Source organism: Halichoerus grypus, chromosome 4, assembly GCF_964656455.1.
Source record: "Halichoerus grypus chromosome 4, mHalGry1.hap1.1, whole genome shotgun sequence".
NCBI classification, from domain to species: Eukaryota; Metazoa; Chordata; class Mammalia; order Carnivora; family Phocidae; genus Halichoerus; species Halichoerus grypus.
This window is the reverse complement of record NC_135715.1, coordinates 193,542,407-193,566,875: the sequence shown is the minus strand read 5'-3', so window position 1 is coordinate 193,566,875 and position 24,469 is coordinate 193,542,407. Positions and strand designations below refer to the sequence as shown.

Genomic DNA, 24,469 nt, shown 5'->3' with positions numbered 1-24,469 from the left:
CACAGCCGTGGAGGGCCCGCACCCTTGGCTGAGGTGCGGCTGCAACAGGGACCCCCCTCAACCCAAGGGACAGGGCTCTGCAGCCACCTCCGGGTCAGATCTGGTGCCCAGCAGGCAGACGGAGTCTGGTGGGCATCACCCTGAGGTAGGTGGCCAGGCCTCACGGGGCGATCCTCGGCAGGCGCCCACCGCCCCTGCGGGGCTGGAGCCGGGCCAGGTGGCAGGACATTCTTTCCCCAGCAAACAGCGTTGTCGCATCGGCGTTCACAGTCAGGGAGGGGCAGCGGACCCGTGCTGGCCCAAACGGCATTCCAGGGAATAAATCTTGCTACTCTGCTCATGTCTTATTGTCTCCAAAGCTCTATCTATGGCTGTTGTTTTGGAGATACTTATGCAACCGACAAAGGCAAACACTAGAGACAGCCAGGCACAGAACCTACACAGAGAAAGCCGGCAGCTGGGTCGTCACACGGTGACCAGCGGAGGACGGCATCACACACCAGCTCCCGACAGGGAAGCCGGCCGTCCCTCCTGCGCAGTGAGGGAGGCCCCTGCCCAGCCATCCGCCCACACCCCCAGGCACTGGGTTCCCCACGATGGCGGCGGCCGGGAAGTGTTCTAAGATGCAGTGCAAATATTAAACTAGCTTCCAAAGAATCATCACAAACTCGTGTACTTACCTATCCTCTCCACAAAAACTGGTAGAAGAGTGAAGAAAACAATTTTCCACAATTTATTCCCCACAATCTTTAAACACCTGTGTTAACAAAAAGCTAAGTTACTAAATACAAACAAGCCTCACTTTTGGCTGCAGCTGAGATGGAGCGGCACGTGCAGGCCGGCGCGCATCCTGAGGCCCCCACCCCTCCTTTCTGAGCAGGAGGAAGGCTTCGGTTCCGGGATAGCTTGTCAGGCCAGCTGCTGACCCCCGACCCTAACCACGCAGCCTGGGACGGAAAGGGTGGCCCTTTCCGAACTGACCTCACCTGCAGTCCCCTGGAAGCCCCAGATAGGACAGCAGGACAGCAGGTCTGGCGCAGGCTGCCCCACCGAGAACCATAGACGTAGGGTCCAGCAGGACCCTCCCTGCCCTCTGATGTCGGAGTTAACATTCAGCTCTCATTTACCGACCAGGAACTGCCTTGGTGAGGAGTGGCCCATGCAGGACACAGCCCCCCAAGTTTCTCTCCATGTCATCTCCTGTCCTTGGTGAAGTATTAGAGAACAGGAGGGAACATTCGGTAAAGAAGGCCACTGGAGGAAGCAGCTGCACCGTTCCAGAAGGCCTCCTGATAAAGAAGACAATATTCTTCTTCAGTTGGGAATTTCACATCTCGACTCCGCCTCCTGGATTTCTTCTCCTGCCTCGAGGACAGAAACAGGTTTCCCTCTTTCTTCGGGACTCCTCGGGCTCCTCTAAACGTATGCTGGAGGGTCTCAGAGTCCACGCATGCTCCCAGAAGTCACACTATGCACCATCACAAATGGATCTCAGCACACCAAACATATGCAATTTCCCCCAACTATTCCCAAAAAAACGGTTCAGGATTGGTTTGGTGAATGCAGATTAAACAGAAAACACACTCTAGTTTCCTAGCTTCATTCCAGAACTGCGTGGCACGAGAAATTCACAAATCGCATCACATAATTGTCGTCCCCTCGGACATGAGCTGCTGACCGGTGTACGACGTAACAGGTTTAAAATCAGCTCTTACTGGACTGGACTCACTTCACATACACACAGACCCACGATCTTCATGCTATTACAATAATTTCATCTTCACAGTAAAAACGTCAGGAATTCCCAGAGAAACGGAGCATCAGCTGTCTGTCTCTTGCGGGTGGGTCACGGTAACGACCACCCGTGTGCTAACGAAGAGCCGTTTACTCCAGAAGGTAAAACCCTCACGGAGGGAACTGGGAGTCCAGACGAAAAAGGCAGTGCACAGCGAAGCAGAGACCTCCCTCTCCAGGGAGAGCCCGCCCTTCCCAGGCAGGCCACGGGCCCCGGCCCAGAGCTCGGACACGGCAGATGCCCTCCAGCAAGGCCTCGCCAGGTCCCACACGCGCAGACGCCTCGGCAGGGACCGATGTGCTTCCAGAGGTGCTGGGCACAGCCCCAGGAAGCAGGGACAGATCTCGCAGGCTCACGCCTCAGCTGCAGAGTGACGGTACTGCACTGGCTGGGCGGTCCCCGCCGCAGCCCCCACGGAAGGCTCGGCTCCTCGGCGCACCTGCCGGGCTCGGCGCGGGGCCGGTACAAAGTCTCCAATAATGAAGTCACTGTGGCGAGTCCCCGTAAGATCGCTCCTCGTGCAAACAGGGCTCAGGTGGATTCTTGTTTGTTTTAGGAAGTATCCAGAATTACAACTGGCCACTGAGTTTTTAAATATCATTTGAAACAAGGTAGTTTTAAAATGAAGAGAAAATATTGCAACACGAAGAAGGAATATATTAACTTGCTCTTCTAGTCCAGGCATCAGGCTTACTTCTTCTTCCTCCTTTCCTGAACGCACCGTGGACAGAACCTGAGGAGAAAGACACGGTGATCGGCCCTGTGAGTGCAGAGGCCCACAGCCCGCCTCCCCGGCCGCCGGGACGGCACCAGCGGAGAATGCACAGAGCACGCGGCCCTCGCACCGGGAAACCCCCAGCGAGGGGGAGCCCCAGCAAGTCACCCCAGCCAGCACGTGTTTTGGAGTCAACAGATACGAATCAATGTGCAAGACTGTTTCCACGCACGAACACTGCTCACCATCAAGTTAACTGGTCGTCCCTGCGTGATGCCGGGGTCGTCAGTAATCAGAGTGCAGGCGACACCCACAGCCACGCTGGCGACCAGAGGGGCTGGCGACCAAGCGTGCAGAGCATGGTGTGCGGAGCATGGCGCGCAGCACACCCAACCAGGCGGGCAGGCCGAGAGGGCCCTGGGACCTGCGTGATTAGCCAGTGCTCCTGGTGACCCTGGGCAAGCAGGGTCAGCGCCGCACACACAGGAGGCGGCCCTTGGTCACTCCTGGGCCAGGGCAGCTGTGAGTGACACAGGGATCGTTCCTGCTGCTTTCCACCTCAGCCCTCCTGGCTCCCGATGCAGGAGGCAGCTGATGCCATGGCACGCGCCCACCCAGGCACCAAGCCGCCACTCGCCAGTGTGTGCTCTGTGCCAGGGAGTGAGTGCTGAGCACGCTCATGCCGCTGCCCCAGAGGAAGCAAAGCTCCCCCAGCAAACATGCTCACATGCAGCTCGTGCGGCACCAACACGTGTCCGAGCTTCAGTCCTACTTAACAGGGAAGGAGCCTGAACACTGACCCAGAGAAACCCGGAGTTAGACAGCAGGAGTGGGGCCCCCCCGGCCTCCCCCACTCTGCTTGTCCTGCCCTGTTCCTAGTGCACGAGGGGTGGACGCCCATCTGCACGGCCCGCCCAGAAGCAAAATGGTTTTCCATCGCCTACGGACTCTTCCACCCAGAAGTTCCACAAACAACTCAAACCCCTGTCCAAACTCAAATCAGATCTCCCTGCCTGGCGCCCCACCACGAGTCACACCTGCCCCACAGGTGGCCAGCGGCCCCCACCCCCCGCCCCCGCTCAGGTGCCCGCCCCGCTGCAGGGCACCCCACCCCCGCTCAGGGGTGCGTCCCGTGACTGCTCAGACTCCGAGGTGACCCGGTGCCGGGACTGCACATGGCTGCCGTCACCCACTGAAGCCCGGGACGACACAGCCTGTCCTTCAGGGCTTTCTCATCTCCTCTGGGGAACAAGATTCCCAAGATTTCATTTTAGGGCAGATGTCCATTTTAAGCACAGGTAAATAAAAACCTGGTGTTTATTTAAATGAAATCTCAGAACACACAAGCTGCCATTGAGCACAAGGATCAGGAACAGAAAGTGCTCATGTGCTCTGAACACCTTCCCAGTTAAATAGAAGCCCTTCGGCAGGTCCCTGGCCTGCACCCAGGTTTGGATCAGTCTTAATGCTCACGCTCTTTGCCTTTTCCCAAAATTGCTCCAGAGAAAAGAGCTCCCCATTTCACACTTGTTTTTAAGAGTATCTCTACCTCAATGCAAAGAGTCAAAACAGCTGTTCTCTAGAAGAATCACGAAAACGTCATAGAAGACTTGCCCCCAGGTGAGGTGGCAGCAGGTGTCCCTCTACCAGCTCAGCCCCAGGAACCAGGAGCGCTGAACCGGAGCGCCGAGGCCACAGCCCGGCTCTGCAGGGAAGCAGTGCACAGGACGCCCGCAGACAGGGAAGGACAGAGCAGCCCCCCCATACTGACCATTTTCCTTTGGGTTTCGTGGTCAGATCCACACAGGCGAAGTGGAACCACTCAATAGGACACTGCAAGGCAGAGGGGAGGCCACAGTCAGGACTCTGCGCTCTGTGGGCTGGACACCAAAGACAGCAGCCCCCACCCGCCACCCCCACCGGGGCTGCAGGGCCCCGCCCACGGCCTGTGCCCAGCGCCCACACTCACGTCTGGGTTGTCACAGCCTATCATCTCCCCATAGGACACCTGGTGGCACAGGCAGTACGTGGGCTCATTTGGGTCCACAGGCATGTCCAGCACGTCGGAGGGGTGCACGGACAGGATGGTGTCGGTGAACTCAGACCTGCAGGGCAAGCACAGCAGTGAGCAGCAGGTGGGTGGGGACGGTGCGCCCCCTTGGTACAAGACAAGAGGGGTACAGAGGCACCCCAGAGGATGTGAGGGGTAGCACACACCACCCAGCACTGGGGTTTGGCACTCTGGGGACATGAATCCATCCCTGTCTTGTCCCTCCATCTGGACAGGACCTACTCCCCGGGCTCCCAGCCCACCCCACCCCAGGTCCACCCTCCCCAGCCTCTTGGGGACCCTCTCCCTTGGGGGAGTCACACCCCCACTCACCAGCTGCCAGTTGATGCCATCTGAGACCCCTTGACCCCAACCCAGACTGATCCAGCCGCCTTCACCCGCACACCCCGTACCACCCCTCACATGCCCACAGCACCGTCACCCCAAAAGCCAGAAACCTCCAGATGCCCTCCCCATTCCTGGAGCCTTAAGTCTTGGGAGCCCCCTCCTACCCCCCAGCTGCCCACCCGCCAGCAAGCCATTTCTGACCACAAGGCACCATCACCCACCCACCCCCGTGAAGCAGGCCTATTGCCCCCCACTCCCCACAGCCACCCTAGGTCACTGACCAGTGTCCAGCCAGAATCCAGCCTGCCCATGCCTCCCTCCCCGTCGGCTGCCCACAGCTCTGCAGCCAAGCAGGTGCGAGAGCAGCGGGGGGAGCGTCTGCCTGCGGGAGAGCAGGGAGCGCTGGGGTGTTCACTCTTGCCTGTGATGCAGTAGCTCTCAGATACACCTGTCAGCTACAGGGGAACGCACAGTACGCTCCGATCAGCCAAGAAAGAAAGGCGTCCCCACCTCACCCTCCAGACTCGAGAACACATACGTAATTCAAATACGCAACTGCTGTGGGGACACAGCCAGTTCACACCAGGAACCTGAGGGGAAGCCAAGAAACTGCAGCGGGTCACAACTGTTCAAACACCAAGTCTGGTCCCAGAAGCAATCGCACCCCCTTTCTCCCATGTTGCCTGTGTAGAAACACTCCGTGCCTCTGCAGTCAGCTACCCAGGCTCAGCCATGCACCCCCACGTCACACTGCCCCCCCACAGAGCGCCCTCCTCTGACCCAGCGCCCCCAACAGAGCGCCCTCCTCTGACCCAGCGCCCCCACAAAGCGCCCTCCTCTGACCCACCGCCCCCCCCACAGAGCGCCCTCCTCTGACCCAGCGCCCCCCCCACAGAGCGCCCTCCTCTGACCCAGCAACCCCACAGAGCGCCCTCCTCTGACCCACCAACCCCACAGAGTGCCCTTCTCTGACCCAGCACCACTGCAGAGCGCCCTCTTCTGTCCCAGCAACCCCACAGAGCGCCCTCCTCTGACCCAGCGCCCCCCCCACAGAGCGCCCTCCTCTGACCCAGCAACCCCACAGAGCGCCCTCCTCTGACCCACCAACCCCACAGAGTGCCCTTCTCTGACCCAGCACCACTGCAGAGCGCCCTCTTCTGTCCCAGCAACCCCACAGAGCGCCCTCCTCTGACCCAGCGCCCCCCCACAGAGCGCCCTCCTCTGACCCAGCGCCCCCACAGAGCGCCCTCCTCTGACCCAGCGCCCCCACAGAGCGCCCTCCTCTGACCCACCGCCCCCCCCACAGAGCGCCCTCTTCTGTCCCAGCAACCCCACAGAGCGCCCTCCTCTGACCCAGCGCCCCCACAGAGCGCCCTCCTCTGACCCAGCGCCCCCAGAGCGCCCTCCTCTGACCCAGCGCCCCCACAGAGCGCCCTCCTCTGACCCAGCGCCCCCACAGAGCGCCCTCCTCTGACCCACCGCCCTCCCCACAGAGCGCCCTCTTCTGTCCCAGCGCCCCCACAGAGCGCCCTTCTCTGACCCAGCGCCCCCACAGAGCGCCCTCCTCTGACCCAGCGCCCCCACAGAGCGCCCTCCTCTGACCCAGCGCCCCCACAGAGCGCCCTCCTCTGACCCAGCGCCCCCACAGAGCGCCCTCCTCTGACCCAGCGCCCCCACAGAGCGCCCTCCTCTGACCCAGCGCCCCCCCACAGAGCGCCCTCCTCTGACCCAGCGCCCCCCCACAGAGCGCCCTCCTCTGACCCAGCAACCCCACAGAGCGCCCTCCTCTGACCCAGCGCCCCCCCACAGAGCGCCCTCCTCTGACCCAGCAACCCCACAGAGCGCCCTCCTCTGACCCAGCGCCCCCCCCCCACAGAGCGCCCTCCTCTGACCCAGCGCCCCCCCACAGAGCGCCCTCCTCTGACCCAGCAACCCCACAGAGCGCCCTCCTCTGACCCAGCAACCCCACAGAGCGCCCTCCTCTGACCCAGCGCCCCCCCCCACAGAGCGCCCTCCTCTGACCCAGCAACCCCACAGAGCGCCCTCCTCTGACCCAGTGCCACCGCAGAGCGCCCTCTTCTGTCCCAGCGCCCCCACAGAGTACCCTTCTCTGACCCAGCGCCCCCGCAGAGCGCCCTCTTCTGTCCCAGCGCCCCCAGAGAGCGCCCTCTTCTGTCCCAGCACCCCCACAGAGCGCCCTTCTCTGACCCAGCGCCACCGCAGAGCACCCTCTTCTGTCCCAGCAACCCCACAGAGCGCCCTCCTCTGACCCAGCGCCCCCCCCCACAGAGCGCCCTCCTCTGACCCAGCGCCCCCACAGAGCGCCCTCCTCTGACCCAGCAACCCCACAGAGTGCCCTTCTCTGACCCAGCGCCACCGCAGAGCGCCCTCTTCTGTCCCAGCAACCCCACAGAGCGCCCTCCTCTGACCCAGCGCCCCCCCACAGAGCACCCTCCTCTGACCCAGCGCCCCCCCCCCACAGAGCGCCCTCCTCTGACCCAGCGCCCCCCCCACAGAGCGCCCTCCTCTGACCCAGCACCCCCCCCACAGAGCGCCCTCCTCTGACCCAGCGCCCCCCCCACAGAGCGCCCTCCTCTGACCCAGCACCCCCCCCACAGAGCGCCCTCCTCTGACCCAGCAACCCCACAGAGCGCCCTCCTCTGACCCAGCAACCCCACAGAGCGCCCTCCTCTGACCCAGCGCCCCCCCCACAGAGCGCCGTTCTCTGACCCAGCACCCCCCCATAAAAGTACCCTCCTCTGTCCCAGTGCCCCCCGTGAGCTCCATCCTGTCCCAGCGCCCCCCCAGAGTGCCCTCCTCTAACCCAGCGCCCCATCCAGAGTGCCCTCCTCTGTCCCAGCATGCCCCCAGAGCTCCCTCCTCTGACCCAGCCCCCCGAGAGAGCCCTCTGTTCCAGCGCCCCCCCGAGAGAGCCCTCTGTTCCAGCGCCCCCCCCAGAGCACCCTCCTGTTCCAGTGTCCTCCCAGAGCGCCCTCCCTGTTTCAGTGCCCCCCCAGAGAGCGCCCTCCTGTCCCAACGCCCCCCCCAGAGAGCGCCCTCCTCTGTCCCAGCGCCCCCCCCGAGAGCGCCCTCCTCTGACCCAGCGCCCCCCCAGAGCACCATCCTCTGTCCCAGCAGCCCCCCCAGAGCACCCTCCTCTGACCCAGCGCCCCCCCCAGAGCGCCATCCTCTGTCCCAGCACCCAGAGCCAACCTCTGTCCCAGCAGCCCCCCCAGAGCACCCTCCTCTGACCCAGTGCCCCCCCAGAGATCACCCTCCTCTGACCCAGCGCCCCCCCAGAGATCACCATCCTCTGACCCAGCGCCCCCCCAGAGATCACCGTCCTCTGACCCAGCGCCCCCCCAGAGAGCACCGTCCTCTGTCCCAGCGCCCCCCCAGAGCGCCGTCCTCTGTCCCAGCAGCACCCCCAGAGCGCCGTCCTCTGTCCCAGCACCCCCCCCCGAGAGCACCGTCCTCTGTCCCAGCGCCCCCCCCAGAGCGCCCTCTTCTGACCCGGCGCCCCCCCCCCAAGAGCCCTCCTGTCCCGGCGCCCCCCAGAGAGCACCGTCCCAGAGCCCTCCTCTGACCCAGCGCCCCCCCAGAGCTCCCTCCTCTGTCCCAGCGTCCTCCCAGAGCGCCCTCCTCTGTCCCAGTGCCCCCCCAGAGCCCCGTCCTCTGACCCAGCGCCCCCCCAGAGCGCCCTCCTCTGACCCAGCGCCCCCCCAGAGCCCCCTCCTGTCCCAGCGCCCCCCCAGAGCGCCGTCCTCTGACCCAGCGCCCCCGCCAGAGCGCCGTCCTGACCCAGCGCCCCCCCCAGAGCGCCATCCTCTGTCCCAGCAGCCCCCCCAGAGCGCCCTCGTCTGACCCAGCGCCCCCCCAAAGAGCACCGTCCTCTGTCCCAGCACCCCCCCAGAGCACCCTCCTCTGACCCAGCCCCCCCCAGAGCACCGTCCTCTGACCCAGCGCCCCCCCAGAGAGCACCGTCCTCTGTCCCAGCAGCCCCCCCAGAGCACCGTCCTCTGACCCAGCGCCCCCCCGAAAGCATTGTTTTCTGTCCCAGCGCCCCCCCCAGAGTGCCATCCTCTGACCCAGCGCTCCCCCCCGCAGAGAGAGCCGCCCCCGGGGCCCTTGGGGTGAGTGCTGCCCGCCCGAGCAAGTGATGTCCCTGAAGGCCCCAGAGCCTGTGGGAGCCTCTTCCCTCCATAGGTGAGCTGCTCTGTCTCTGGGAACATGGGGACTTTCTCTTTTTATCTGAAATCTGCAGGCATCACAAAATGCATCCTGCTCCACACGCTTCGGGCACCCCTCCGGACTGGGACGTGGTTTCTTCTGTGTTCTGCCAAACAGATTTCTTGGCTTGGCCCCTGACACCCTCACCCCGCGCTGGACCAGTGTCCTTCCCATCAGTGGGCTTGTGTCGCCGGGCACTCACCTGGATGATCAGTGCCAACCCGCCGTGGGTCTCCCACAGACGCACTCAGGGCACTCAGGGCACGCCCCTTCCGGGTGCCCGCTGCGCTTTGGCGGCTCTGTGTGCTCTGCTGGCAAAGCCTGACTGAACTCTCACACCGGGGGCTGACACCTGACCTGAGCCCACGTCCCTCAGGTTCAAGGGCACCACCCAACCAAGGAGGAGGCCCAAGGGCCAACCCCTCTCCAGTCTCACCTGAGGGGGCTCTGGGGCGGGAGGGTGGAGGGGAGCGCCAGGAGGTCCCAGGAAGGCCAAGCCCACCGGGGCCTTTCCTGCTTGCCGGGCAGGCTGCAGACCCCACGTCAGCCGTGCTGGCCACCTCACTCCGACCCTGCTGGGCACAAGCGGTGTCCTCCAAGCTCATTTCCCTGGACACTACAGGCATCTCTCACTGGGGAGTGCCAGGGATCCCCCTCCCGTGCCTGAACCTCCTGATGTCCTTCCCAAGCACAAGTTGTAGCCAAACTTCAGGGCAGGCCCAGCGCCGGTCACACACCCGCTCATACACCCCTCACACACCCCTAACCTCAGCGAGCCCCTCTGGCCTGTCCCAACATCTGTACAGTAGGACAGGAACAGCACTGCCGCTCAGGGGGGCCGTGGAGAAGGAGTTCATGCAGAAGGGCCGAGTCCAGGCCCGACCTGCCTGCCGAGGTGTTCTGCAAAACTCCCCACCCGACGTTCCCCTTCTTAGCTGCAGCCAGCCCAGAAGAAAGGCTGGGGAAGCAGTGACCAAGTGATCCACCTCCGGTGCCACCAGACAGTGGTCAGGAACGCGCACACCGTCACGGCTCTGTCGAGGGAAAAGCCGAATGCCCATTCATCTCAAGTGTGTCCACAGAGATGGAGGCAAGACATGGGTCACCATGAGATCTGAGCACAGCCAGGGGCACGCCCCACCAGGGAAGCTCCAACCACGCCAGAGAGCTGGGGCCTCGCTCCCTGCAAGGGGACCCCTGGTAAGGAGGAGGCCAATGAGAGCATCCGCTGTCTCCAAAAAAGGCCACTGGCCTTTTGGGTTCTGATCAGCAAGGAGCAGGAAGACTCAGAACCCTACGGCTACAAGTCAAAAATATATGCCCAGTAAGCTGCTAAGACCACATTTTAAAGACACTGGCGAGCTGTGGAGTGACACGGGCCAGATGCGCTAGGGCTGAGGGAGGGGTGGCGGCCCCGCTCCTGGGCTTAGCCAAGGGCTGGCTGCTCTCTGGGGGACACACTGAGCCAGACACCTCTGAACCTTACGCTCAGGGCAGCAGTGACCCCACAGCCCGTTTACTGAACCCGGGGGCCATGCAGACGCTGCAGAGTGGCAGAATGGCAGAGCAAAGATCCGAGTCGTGTTCTCGGGGAAGTGGCCTGCCTCCTCCTGACCTCTGCCAACTGTAGAAACAGGGCAGGCCGGACACGAGAAAGGAAAGCTAAGCATCACCAGGGCGCTGTCCAGCCACACAGGAAGCCTTTCAGGAAGGAGAAATAAACCGTGGGTTCTCCATCAAGAGCTGGGGAGGGTCTCCCCTCATCAGAGGGGACTGGGCCCAGGTAAAGGGGCCTCGATTTGCCTGGACCAAAAGCAAAAGAAACTCCTGGAGAATAGTGGAACCCTCACCCTGCGCGCTCCTCTCCCACCTGAAGTCAGGCCGACACTAAGAACTACAGGGTGTGAAGAAGAGCAGGAGAACATGGCCGGAACCCCAGGAGAGGCCAGCTAACAGAAGCAGAGGCACCAATGACCCGAAGTGAAAACCAGCAGACAAGGGCTTGAAGAAGCTACCGGAAAGAAAATGTGAGTAAGACAAATACAAACACGGACACTTTTCAGAAAGGAACTCAAATCTACAAAAAAAGGAATCCAGTGGATGTTCTAGAACAGAAAATGACAATGGACGAAATACCACATTGGTGGTCTCCTCCCTCTGTAACTGACATGGGCAGACTGCACCCAGAGAGGCCACCATGGCGTGGGCCCATCAACCCCACCAGACCCACAGAGCGCCAGCTCAAGCAAGTGCACACACGAAACTAGGCGCCCCCAGTCAAATATCAAACAAATCCACAGAGCACATGAGAACAAGCACTATCTAAATGTTTACTGAAGATGTACTCTCCAGGTTTCATGTCTTGTCAGCAAAATCAAGACTTTGGGAAATGCTGGGAGTCAAACAGTCCAGGTTCTTCAAAAGGAAAATTGTGGAGAAAAGAAAGGGATGGAGAAAAACTCACACATGAAAGAGACTTACAGGGCTTATCTACACAAGAAAAGAAAAAAACTTCCACTTCTGACCAGGACACAACAACAAGCACCGAACTTGCCCTCCTACTGTGAACAACTAGAAAACGGGAAAGAGCATGTGACACAGCGGTTTCCAGACGCTGACAAGAGGCAGCTCAGGACTGCAACCCTAAGAGAAGGTAAACAAACATGGCGAGCCCTGCAATCTCTCAGCGTCCTGCTGGAACCCCTTCCCATGCCCCAGTCCACCAACAGGAAAACCAAACGCAGCATGGGTGTCTAGAACTGAGGAAAAAACCCAAAGTTCCAGGAGGGTAAGGCTGTTGGAAGCTGGTGGCAAGGTACTGGAAAGGAAAAAGGTAAAGAGAACGTGCTCCAGAAATCTGGGAAGGGATCCCTTTGAGTTTTTCACAAAAAAACTAACCTGTGTACAGGGTGAGAATCCCTGAGTCCACGCAGAGAACACAGGGGAGCCGTGAGCGGAACAGCGGCCACAGAGGCTCAAAGACGTCTCAGCTCCACCCAGCCAGCATGGAGAGGCCTCATTAAATTCAAAAGGCATTCAGAAGAGAACCCAGAAGGGTCACACCTTAGCAGTATGACTTAACCAACCCTAGAATAAAGGATACCCTAACCTACGGGTTGGGAAAATATGGCCTGCAGTTGGCTGGCTGTTTCTGTAAATAAAGTTTTATTGAAACACAGCAACATCACACAACTACATATTTTTTGTGGATGCTTTTGAAGATTTGAGTGGTCACAACAAAGACAGTATGACCTGGAAGCCTAAAATATTTACTATCTGGCCCTTTAAGAAAGAAGTTTTTTTTACAAAGGTTAAAAATGAGCCTGCGAGGACACCTGGGTGGCTCAGTTGGTGAAGCATCTGCCTTCGGCTCAGGTCATGATCTCAGGGTCCTGGGATCAAGCCCCGCATTGGGCTCCCTGCTCAGCGGGGACCCTGCTTCTCCCTCTCCCTCTGTTCCTCACCCCTGCTCATGCTCTCTCAAATAAATAAAAAATCTTAAAAAAAAACGAGGCTGCAAAGGATCAAGTTGATCCACAGGTGATTAAACCACTGAACAAAAATTAGAAAATTAAAAAAAAAAACAAAAATTCAGGGGCGCCTGGGTGGCTCAGTTGGTTGAGCGACTGCCTTCGGCTCAGGTCATGATCCTGGAGTCCCGGGATCGAGTCCTGCATCGGGCTCCCTGCTTGGCAGGGAGTCTGCTTCTCCCTCTGACCCTCCTCCCTCTCATGCTCTCTGTCTCTCATTCTCTCTCTCTCTCAAATAAATAAATAAAATCTTTAAAAAAAAATAAAAATAAAAATTCAACACCCATTAAGTGAAGACGACAAAATCCAGACACTCAACAACATAACATTCATACTGTCAAACATCCCATAAAAAATTACTAGACATGTGAAGAAACAGAAAAATGTGACTTTAACCATGAGAAAAATATTTTTAAAAAAATTTTTAAATATTCTGAATGGAATAGAAACAGACCTGCCAAACTATTCAAAGTGTGTATGTTAAATATGTAAAGCTTTTCATATATCAATCATACCTTTAAAAATTGGTTTTTAGAAAAGAAAGAAATAGGGGCGCCTGGGTGGCTCAGTCGTTAAGCATCTGCCTTCGGCTCAGGTCTTGGCCCAGGATCCTGGGATGGAGTCCCACATCAGGCTCTCTGCTCAGCAGGAAGCCTGCTTCACCCTCTCCCACTCCCCCTGCTTGTGTTCCCTCTCTCTGTCTCTGTCAAATAAATAAATAAAATAAGAAAGAAAGAAATATACTTGGAAGTAACAAATAGATTCAGAAAAGATCTTTCAAAAAGCTATTATAAATATTTATGTTCAAAAACATAAAGAAAAACATAAATGTAGTAAGAAAAATAGAAAGTATAAAATATAAATAAACAGAACTTCTTCACAAGGGAAATCTCTTAAGTGGAAGATTCACTAAAGGAAACTGATTAAATTAGACACCAAGGAAAAAAACACCTGAAGATAAAGTAACAGAAACTATCCAAATAGAAACATAGAAAGAAAAACACTGGCCAAAAAAATGAGCAGAGCCTCAGTGAACTGTGGGAAAATATCAAGCTAACATACATGTAACTGGAGTCCCATAAAAAGACAAAAGGAGAGCAGAAAAAAATATTTGAAGAATGAAGGCCTGAAAATGTTCCAAATCTGATACAAACTATAGAGAAACAGTTCCAAGAAGCTCAATGAGCTCCAAGCAGAATACACATGAAAAATCCACACTAGAACAGATCATAATTAAGCTTTTAAAAATCAAATTGCTGAATGAAAATCTTAGAAGCAGTAAAAATAAAGTCACTTACATATAAAAAATCAAAGATAAGAATTATCACAAATTTCTCATCAGAATCAATTCAAGATGGAAGACAACAGGACAACATCCTTAGCACTAGAAGAAAAAAGTCAACCTAAAATTCTATATCCATCAAAAATATCCTTCAAAAAAAGGAGATAAAAAAGGAGATAAAAAAGACATTTTCAGAGAAAAGGAATTGAGAAAATTCATCATCAGCAGCCCTGCACTGTAATACAACGTTAAAGGAAGTTCTTCAGGCAGGAGAGAGATGACACTAGATGGAAATCTGCATCTACATAAGGAAATAAAAGCAGTGGAAATGGTATGTACATGGAGTGACAATAAAACTCCTTCTCATGTCCGAAAATCTGTTTAATATAATCAATGGTTTAAATAATAACGACAATATGTTGTGAGGCTTATATCATGCATAGAAGTAAAACTTTTGACAACAGCACAAAGGACAGGGGGAAAAAATACTTGTGTCAGTTCTTACATTAAACATGAAATACTGTAATATTATTGGAAGTTCATTGTGGTAAGTTAACGAACAGGGTGAATACACTAGAACAGTCCTTAAACACACACAAAAAAAAAAAACCCCTAAAAAATGCTTGATTATTCTAAAAGAAGACACTAAAATAAGAGATGGCACAGACAACTAACAGCAAGAGGGTAAATTTAAATCCAATCATATCAGTAATTACATTAAATCTGAGTACTCTAAATATTACAGTAAAAAAGCAGAGATTGTCAGACTAGATAAAAAAAGCAAGAGTCAGCTTTGCTGACTTCAAGAAACCCACTCTAAATACAAACACAAAAATATGTTGAAAGTAAAAGAATGAAAAAGGAAAAAGATCCACCATGCAAAAACTCATCGTAAGACAACTGGAGTGACTATCATAATATCAGACCAAGTAGACTTCAAAACAAAGAATATTACAAGAAATAAAAAAGGGAGACATTTCATAACAATGAAGGAGTCAGCTATTTTTAGAAAAACCTAAATGCGTATGTACCAACAAATAACAGAACTTTAAAATATGTGAAGCAAAAACTGACAGACAGAAAGGAGAAATAGACAAATCCATAGCTAGAGTTGAAGATTTCAACACTCTTCCCTTAGTATTATCAGTCGAATATACAGAGTATCAGTAAGGATACAGAAGACCAACAACACTATCAACCAAGCTATCTGATTGACATCTACAGAACACCACCAAAAACAGCAAAACATAACATTCTTTTTTCAAGGGTATATGGAACATACAGCAAAACAGGACCACAAACCATAACATAAGTCTTAATCGATTTCAGAGAATTTCTATTATATAATATTCTCTGATCATAGCAAAATTAATTTAAAAATTGAAATCAGAAAGTTACCTGGAAAATCCCAAATTATTTGGAAGCTGAGAACATACTTCTACATAAGCTATGAGTCAAAGAAGAATCACAAAGAAAATTTTAAAATATTCTGAATGGAATAAAAATAACACAACATATCCAAATTTGTGGGATATGCTAAAACACTAATTAGATTTAACAGTAATTAGAAAAAATTTATAGCTTTAAATACTTATATGAGAAAAGAAGGAAAGTATGAAAATCACTGATCTAAGCTACTTTCACCTTAAAAAGCCAGAAAAAGAAAAGCAAAGTAAATCCAAGTACTGGAAAGGAAAAAATAAAACTATGAGCAGAAATAGGGGCGCCTGGGTGGCTCAGTAGGTTAAGCATCTGACTCGTGATTTGGGCTCAGGTCATGATCTCAGGGTCGTGAGACTGAGCCCTGCGTAGGGCTCTGTGCTGGGCGTGGAGTCTAAGATTCTCTCTCTCCCTCTTCCTCTGCCCCTCCCCCCTCTAAAAAAATATATGAGCAGAAATCAATGAAATAGAAAACAAACAATAGAGAAAATATAAAAACCAACAAAACCAAAATCTAATTCTCTGTAAAGATCAAGACAAGATGAGAGAAGACATAAATTATCAACATTAGGTCTGAAAGAGGAATCATCAGTACAGATCCTACAACAGAAAGATGATCGTGTATTATGAGCAATTTGATGTGAATAAATCTGACAACTTACATGAAACAACCAATTCCTTGAAAGACACAGATTACCAAAACTGACTCAAGAAGAAATAGAAAGGCTGAATAGTTCCATAACTTTAAAGAAACTGAATACAGCATTCAACAGTAATCTTAAAATAAGTACATTTTATTATATGTAAATTATTCCTTAATAAAATTAACTTTGAAGGTTAAGAAAAAAATAAGCAAGATTAAACTATAGTGTCCAGGAATGCACATGTTGGGGACAACACTATAAAGAATGGAAATAAACACCACATACGTCTGGGTCGTGTTTACCTGGGGCAGAGGAAGGCGGTTATGGTTTTGACAGGTACATGAAAGTGCTTCTGATAGCAGTCAGTGACAGAAAAGGATGTGCCTGCGAGTAATTCATTAAACTACATGTTTGTTCTGCATGTGTATACCGCAAGGTGGTATTTGGCGTTTTTCTTAAAAGTTTAAACACCAGGTTTAAGAACCAAAACTTCTCCCTTTTTTTGGTCAAGAACTGACTCTCTGAGATCTCCCCCTAACTGTCAAAACCATGTCCACGGACGCCACTGGGCACTTTACTGTTTTCACTGTACTCTAAAAATCACTTCTGTGAAGCAACACAGTAGCTTGGGGGATGAGGGAAGCAGGTGGGAGAAAGCTTTAAATGAAATATTCTGAAGTTCAAGGTAAATGATACATATATTTAATAAATGCAGTCATGCAACTTAATAACAAATATATCCAAAATATGTATTTATACATAAAACAATGAACAGCTATATATTTAACTGCTAAAGCGTGGCTTAGCCTGAACTGTCAATAAATATAGTGTCATTCAAGAGGCAGGACACACAGAGGCTAAGAGCGTGGGTTGTGGAGTCAGACCGCCCAGTGCACACCCAGCTCTCCCACACAGGAGCTGTAAAACCTAGGGCCGGTCCCGCTCCCCGGGAACCCCGTCGGGCTGCCGAGCACAGCGGAGCTGGAGCCTGCACGCGGAAAGCATGCAGAACTACACCCACCGCGGGCATGCAGGAAGCACTTCCTCGCTGTTAGCTGCCATTGGTGTTTCTAGATGCTAAGGAAATACTGATGCTAAGTAACCTTTGGGGAGAAAGAGACAAGGAAAAGAGCCTCTCACCCTCCTTTGTGCTTCTTTTTCTTTGGAGTATCTTCCTCTGAGGTCCTCCTGCCACGACCCCGGGAGCCTCTTTTTTCTTTCTGACCTCGACCTTCTGAAAGACAATAAACACCCCAATTATCTTCACAGAATTCACTGAAGCAGGACACGAGTTACTCAAATATATTTACCATAATGTTCCTCACATATTTATCACCAAAATTCTTCAAAACTCCATAGAAAACAGTAACAAAATAAAGAAAAATTAACAGACTTGCTTTTTAACCCTCGTCCTCCAGAGCTTTCAAAGTCACTGCCCTCCATCTTGTCCTTCAGATCTGCTTCGAAGCGCGCCAGGTCTGCATCGAGCCTTCGAATGTGTTTATCCACCTATAGAGAAGGATGCTCACGAGTCTTATTTAAAAATGAAAGCAAAACACCTCAAGAATCACAAACACACTGGAAATCAACCAGGAAGTACTTTCTTGCCCTTTAACTAAGTTTTCAATTAAGAAAGCTCCTAAAACAAGGTCCACTATCTCAGTTTATGAAGGGTCTTTGTCCCCACGTTTTGAAACCTTAACAGAAGAAACCCTACTCAGGAAAACCACGATGGCAAGCAATAAGGAGAAATGGGGCTGTGAAATGCAATGGAATGGGGACGAGGACATATAATACTAAACCCTAATTTAACCCTAGTTTAAAAATCTGAAGAACATACAGGTTCTCAGAGAAAAGGCCTCTAACGCTGTAGTCAGGACAAGATGGAAGAAAGAAGAGAAGGCAGTGGGGCCAAAGCATGGGGATGAGACAGTGACTACACGGCCCCAACGGAGGAGGCCCCCAGAGAGACGGCACACTCGGCCCCTCACCCAGCGGACTCACAACAGTCAACCCATTAACCCACACCATGTGTCACTGTCCAAAAGGAGGACTTCTCTATCCATCCTTGTCTGGAAACAAACTATAATCTCAAACTCTGCTATGCATCAGAGAGAATCTGACTGTCTTTGACACCTGATCAAACCTAACTTTTAAAAAGCAGGCTGCTTACTGTAAAGATTCAGCACTTCGGAGGGGCACGTGGGTTAAGCATCCAACTCCTGATTTCGCCTCAGGTCATGATCTCAGGGTCTTAAGATCAAGCCCCGTGTCAGGCTCAGAAAGGAGTCTGCTTGAGATTTTCCCTCCCCCCCAACCCCATCCCCCATATACATGCACGCTCTCTGGCGCTCTCAATCTCTCTCTCTCTCTCAAGTAAATAAATCTTAAAAAAAAAAAAAAAAAGATTCAGCACTTTAGGGCATCAAAACCCCAAATATAAGCATTACGTTCTCCTTTTAGAGTATTCTTTCTCGAATACAGCTTAATTCAGGTTTTTAAAAAATTGTTTTTTATTGGGGGAGGCAGGGAACGGAGTTAGGTGACAGTGTGTGAGGACGAAAGAGCTTCCGTCACTACACAACCTGATGTGCATCATGGGACAATGGCTCTGTGCCACCGTGAGCCCCACACAAGACCTACTTGAGAGAAAACTGGACATAACAAATTCTAGGACTTTACCTAGAGCTGACAAAATAAGCATTAAAGAAATATATAAAAACTAAGAACAAATAAAGTGTCCAAATATACAAGCACAAAGGGCATGGAAACCAGACTGCAGGATGGCCCCTGAGGAAGGACACCCCAACGCATGCCTTGTCTAGAAGCATCTCTCTGTCAAAATCTGACCCCACTTCAGATGCACCACTTCTCAGCAGCTGGTCCCTTCCCGCGTAAAAGGGAGGAGCCCGGGCCCCCAGCTGCCCCCCCGGGGCGCCCAGCCCCCCACCTCCTCACCATCTCATAGGTCTGCATGGCCAGCTGCACCTTGTCATCACTGTACTCCTTACACTTGCTGTAGGCACTCTGGATCTTCTGCAGGTGCTCCACACGCTGGTCTGGAGAAAGTGTCTTCACCGTGGATATATACTCTGCAGCCAGGATGTCGATCTCTGCCTTCTTATCTGACAGAGAAATGGGGGAAAAGCTAGTCCCTGCAAGAGATTCCCTGATAACAAGTAAAGCTGAACAATGCCAAGTTGCGGGGCGCCTGCGTGGCTCAGTCATTAGGCATCTGCCTTCAGCTGAGGTCATGATCCCAGGGTCCTGGGATCGAGTCCCGCATTGGGCTCCCTGCTCCGTGGGAAGCCTGCTTCTCCCTCTGCCACTCCCCCTGCTTGTGTTCCCTCTCTCTCTCTCCCTCTGTCAAACAATAAAATCTTAAAAAATAACAAAACAAAGAACAAAGCCAAGTTGCAGCAAAGAAGTGGCTGACTCAACACGGAGGCACCGCTGGTGGGAGCACGGCGGGCACGGCCAAACAGACCAATAAGCTGTGGTCCATTCACACAGCAACCAAAACGGCACAACAACTATTACACACAGCAACGTGAGTTAATCCCACAGAAGGTGGCAGTGAGCCAGAAAAGTGAGACACAAAGGACAACGTACTGTGAGATTCCACTGATATTAAGGACGGACACATACAACTGTGAACTCTTTGGTTTAAGGAGGTGAGAAAACTTGTTGCAGGGGAAACTGAGGGTGGGAGCCCCTTGCGGGGAGGGGCAACATGCTCAGCAGGCTTACACAGGGCCCCAGGCACCCGAGGCCCCAGTTCTCCATCTAGGGAGAGGTTTGCAAGGTGCTGTTTGTTGGGCAATTTACAAACACTTGTGCTTATTCCTGAATGTAAATGCTGTATTTCATAATAACAGAACTCTCTGTATCTGCTAGTCAGGAGACTGTAGCTCAGTGAAAAACCACAGCTATTCTGATCTTACAAAACCTGTGGCAGGCACAATGAATGAAAAATCACCCACACCCAAGCACATCACCACAAAACATAAAACCTCAGGGACAAAGACAGCAGCCCAGAGGCTGCCTAACAGGAAAGGCAAGAAGACCACAGGTATAGGGGCGCCTGGGTGGCTCAGTCATTAAGCGTCTGCCCTCGGCTCAGGTCATGATCTCAGGGTCCTGGGATCGAGCCCTGCATCGGGCTCCCTGCTCAGTGGGAAGCCTGCTTCTCCCTCTCCCACTCCGCCTGCTTGTGTTCCCTCTCTCGCTGTATCTCTCTGTCAAATAAATAAATAAAATAAAATAAAATAAAATAAAATAAAATAAAATAAAAAAAGAAGACCACAGGTATAAAGGATGAGGAATCCAAACAGCATCAGATCTCTCAAGGGCCACAGGGACGCTGGGAGACAAAGCAGCAGTGCCTTCCACATGCTGAGGGAAAATGATTGTCAAGCTGGAATTCTATACCCAGCCAAACTGTTCATCAACTATGAGACCAGAACAAGCATGTTTTCAGACATATGTCATTAAGAAATCTACCTTCCCATGTACCATTTTTTCAGGAAACTACTGGAGGAAAGACTCCACTACAACAAGGGATCAAGAGAAAGGATGTTTACAACACAGGAATCAGGGTCCTGCACCAAAGATGAGCAGAGACAGTGCCTGTGCCGCAGGCCTGGAAACAGCCAGCCCAGACAAGACCCACAGGACAGGAGGCTCCAGGGGAAAGGTCTGAATGTGCAGGGCAAACTTAGGACTGGCAGATCACCTGGGGCAGCAGACACAATGAAAACGTGCAACGTGCATGGAACATGGAAAACAAGGCAATTATCAGCTCTAAGAAAAACAGTTATTCAAAAAAGGTCTCGTAAGCATAGCATGTGATATGGCCCAGCTGCAAACCACCTCCACAGGAGTCCTGAAGGAAACGCCATCCCAGGTCTATGGCAGACTCAGATTCTATGCCCAGACACCAGGAGATGGTGGGGGGGGGAAGCAAACCTTCATATTCCACAATAACAGAATAAAGTCCAAAGCAAAAGGGAAATAAAGTAAGAAACAGCAGCAAAAACATGATGTTTAGAAACAGGGAGCTAAATACCAGAAGACCGCAAAGTGCTATCTGTTTAAACCATGTATACACAGTTTGAAACCAGAAAACCTTTTAAAGGAAAGGAAAGGTAACAAGGAATGGATGATGGTTGTAAAGATGCTACAGGAAGCTGTGCTAGAACCCAAAAAACTAAGTCGAATTTTAAAGTGTCAGCATTGTCCGTAAGACGGGGCCACCTCTCCCCAGCTGTCAGAGCCCACCCCGGGCTGTACTAAAGAGCCCGGACCTACCTTCTGTCCTCTGGTCCAGCTCTCGCATGAGCTGGAAGTTCCTCTGAAGCTCACACGGAAGGTTCTCAATGCCTGAAACATAGAGACGTGTACTTCTCAGTAGCAGGATAAAACCTGCCTTCCAGACTTTATACCTAAAGTCTACAAAGAATAAGCTCCCTTCATTTTCTGTTTCTGTTAGGATTTGAGGAACAGAAGGATTAAGGTAAGCCTTTGGGGGAGACAGGCTTCAGATGGTGTTGGAAGCTGGAAAAGTTAGAGGAGGACTTACCCTCCAGCTGCAAGCAGAGGCCGGGAAGGTGGCCCTTGTGACTCTTCCATCCCACACCCCCAGCCAGTCCTCCCCTCTCAGTACCCCCCCACAGTGGGTGAGACCAAAGCCCTGGGGTCTCTTTACTCTGATACCCAGTTCATGGGGTGGTGCAGGCCAGTGCTGTGTGGTAGACTTCATGCAAGGAGACGTGGTCTGAGCTATACAGTACAACAGCCATTGGCCACAGGGCTGCTGAGCACCTGAAATGGGGCTACTACGACTGAGGGACTGAACTTCTCCTTTGCTCAAGCTTCATTCATTTCAAGTTACACAGAGGTCGAAGACCCCAGCCCACACTGCTTTCCCCACTGCACTGCCGTGCTCCTACTCCAGGCCAGCCATCCAGCCTGTCTGCAAGCTTACAGCTGCCCAGCTCACCCAGAGAATGGCACACATGCCCTCCCCAGCCTCCAGGCTCACCACAGCCTCCCCAACGACCTCCCTGTTCTGTCCTATCCTGGGTTCTGCAGGACAGTGCCACCCCAGGTCTCTCACAGCCTGCTGGGCTCCTTCATGCCCCTTAATCTGCTGTGAACTTTTAAAAAGTCCATTCACCCCATTTGAAAGTAAGTACCAGGAAAATGAGGACCGAGGCTTAGCACACAGCAGGTGTTCAAAACTCAAGCAGACACCTCCATTCTGAGCCTGCACACAGGTGCCCCGGGCACAATGGAACTCACAATCCTCAAAGTGTCTTCATAGGGCTCACTGGGCAGGTACCGGGACAAGAAGGGCAAGCCACAGTGCTCCCCAGCAGACCGGTCAGCGCAGTAAAGACAGGGCAGGAAAGGGCCTCCCCTCCTCAGTGCTCTCTCACCGGGACCCCCCCCATGGCTCAGGCTGAACCCCACCATCTCCCCCAGGGCAGGGGCTCACTCCCCACCGTCAGCAGCTGCAGGTACCAATGCCCGTGTATATTCCCACTGCAACAGAGCGCTCCAGAGCACCCAGCCCAGCGCCCCCCCCAGCCGCCCCCCCAAGGCCGTCCGCAGCCAGAGCCAGATCAGCAGCGTTCAAACGTGGGCTCTCCGCTGTGGAGTGCATGACCTTGACAAGCTACTTGGCCTCCACGGCCTGCATTTTCCCATCTGCTCAGAAGTTCTCAGGACGCCCCAACCTGAGCTACATGTAGGCAGAAGGATGCCTGCAGGAAGAGTCTCCCAAACGTCTTTCCGTGGTGACCATCACCGCCCTCAACACCTGAACCAGCCCTGCCAGTCCCCTCCCACCAACGCCACGCGGAAGGACAGGAACCCTAGGAGACTCTCCCCGCCAGTACTGGCTCCCCCAACTCCCAGGTCACCGCACGAGCAGGCACAGAACCCCGGCCGGAGTCCCCCCCCACATCCCGGACCCGGAGCCCCCCAGGACCAGCCCAGCGTCCGAGGAGGTTGGGGCTCGAACATAGGCGCTTGACTGCGCGGTGGGGGCGGGGCCAGGGCGGGGCCTAGGGCGGGGGGCGGTGCCAAGCCAGCGGATGGGGCCAGGAAGGGCGGAGCGGGGCTGTGAAGGGCGGAGCGGGGCCGTGAGGTGGGCCTTGCCCGGGAGGGGCCGAGGGCGGGGAGGGCGGGGCGGCCGCTGAGGCCAGGGCCGAGGGCGGGGCCTAGCCGGGGAGGGCGGGGCCGTGGCACGCAAGCCCCGCCCCGTGCCCACCAGCCCCCGCCCCTCCGTGACGCACCTGGAATTGGCGCGGCCGTGACGGTGGGACCCCGCGCCGCGCCCCCCGCGCGCACCTCCTTGCGGCCCCGCCCCGCCCGGCGCGCGCCCCCGCCGCCCCCGCCGCTGCCGGACCGCCCTTGCCACCCCCACGAGCCCTCGGGGTCCGCGCGCGGCGCCTGGTGCCCGCGGGGTGGGCCCGTGTGGGGAGACCCTGCCCGGGCGCCGGGCCCGAGGGCCGCGAGGGGCGCTTACTGTCCAGGTAGTGCTCCAAGTACATGGCGGTCGCCATCTTCGTCCGCGGCCGCGCTCTAGGTCTGCGCGGGCGGGCGGGGCCGCGAGGGGCGGAGGCGGGGCCGGCGCGTTCACTATTAATGAACCTCGGGCGCTGATTGGTCCGCCAGGTGGGGCGGGGCGCCGTCTGGACATGCCCCCCGGCTTCCGGTCGGAGGGCTGCGCGCGGCGTCGCGCGGGAGCGGGGCCTGGGCCTGGCGCCTTGCGGAGCGGGGTCCGGGCTCGGGGGCGGGGTTGAGGGCCCCGCACATCCTGGATGCACGTCCCTGCCCGCGTGGCCGGGGCCCGGGCTCCCCCCCCCTCCCCGGCAGCTGCTCTGGCGGGAGCAGGTGCGGGCGGGTGTGACGAGCGCGGTCCCGCGAGCGCGCGCGGAGTCCCCAGCGCCCAGCGGGGCGGCCGGCGACGCACGTGCAGGTGGAGCGCGGGGCTCGGGAGAAGGGCCTGCGCCCCGGAGCTTCAAGGCCTTCCTCCCGCTGCTTAACACACCCTGCCTGACCAGTGGAGTAGCAGTGTCGTTATTAAAGACGGGTGTTGAAACATGCAGTCCCTCTCGTGAGCTCTCCCCTAAACCTGCCCTAGTCTAACAAATGGAAACACTGCTTTTGCCAATTTTACGTTCACTGAGAAAATTCAAACTACACAGGAACTTACAGTTTCCCCACCTCCTCAGGATACAGGTCTGTGACCCTTGTTCCCCTTTGAATCTGAATGTTAGCAGTTCGGGTGCATCCTTTCTGGCCTCCTTCCCTGCTTGGGAAAGCGCACACATGCACAGGTACGTAATTGCACACTACCGACCTTTGGGGCTATGTGGGTTTTTTGTTTTTTTTTTTTAACTAAATAGACTTTATTTTTTAGAGTA

The 24,469-nt window shown here is 54.3% G+C and overlaps 1 protein-coding gene across 1 annotated transcript; it reads right to left on the bottom strand.

Annotated features, from left to right (window-relative positions):
• Positions 1 to 718: 718 nt before the first annotated feature.
• On the bottom strand, positions 719 to 23,641 carry ING5 (inhibitor of growth family member 5). Its single transcript, XM_078071612.1, has 8 exons — positions 23,569 to 23,641; positions 21,345 to 21,416; positions 18,993 to 19,159; positions 17,432 to 17,543; positions 17,175 to 17,268; positions 4,480 to 4,615; positions 4,282 to 4,343; positions 719 to 2,528 (listed from the first exon to the last, which is right to left on the bottom strand). Exons 1-8 carry the CDS (start codon positions 23,603 to 23,605, stop codon positions 2,486 to 2,488), a joined length of 723 nt encoding a protein of 240 aa, XP_077927738.1. The 5' UTR covers positions 23,606 to 23,641; the 3' UTR covers positions 719 to 2,485.
• Between the last annotated feature and the right edge of the window lie 828 nt (positions 23,642 to 24,469).

Coding starts and splice junctions, on each gene's coding strand:
- ING5 (XM_078071612.1), bottom strand. CDS start 23,605: ATGGCGACCGCCATGTACTTGGAGCACTACCTGGACA. Junction 21,417..23,568: donor CTTGGAGCACTACCTGGACA/GTAAGCGCCCCT, acceptor TCTATGTTTCAG/GCATTGAGAACCTTCCGTGT. Junction 4,616..17,174: donor AAAAAGAAGCACAAAGGAGG/GTGAGAGGCTCT, acceptor CTTGCCCTGCAG/GTCTGAGTTCACCGACACCA.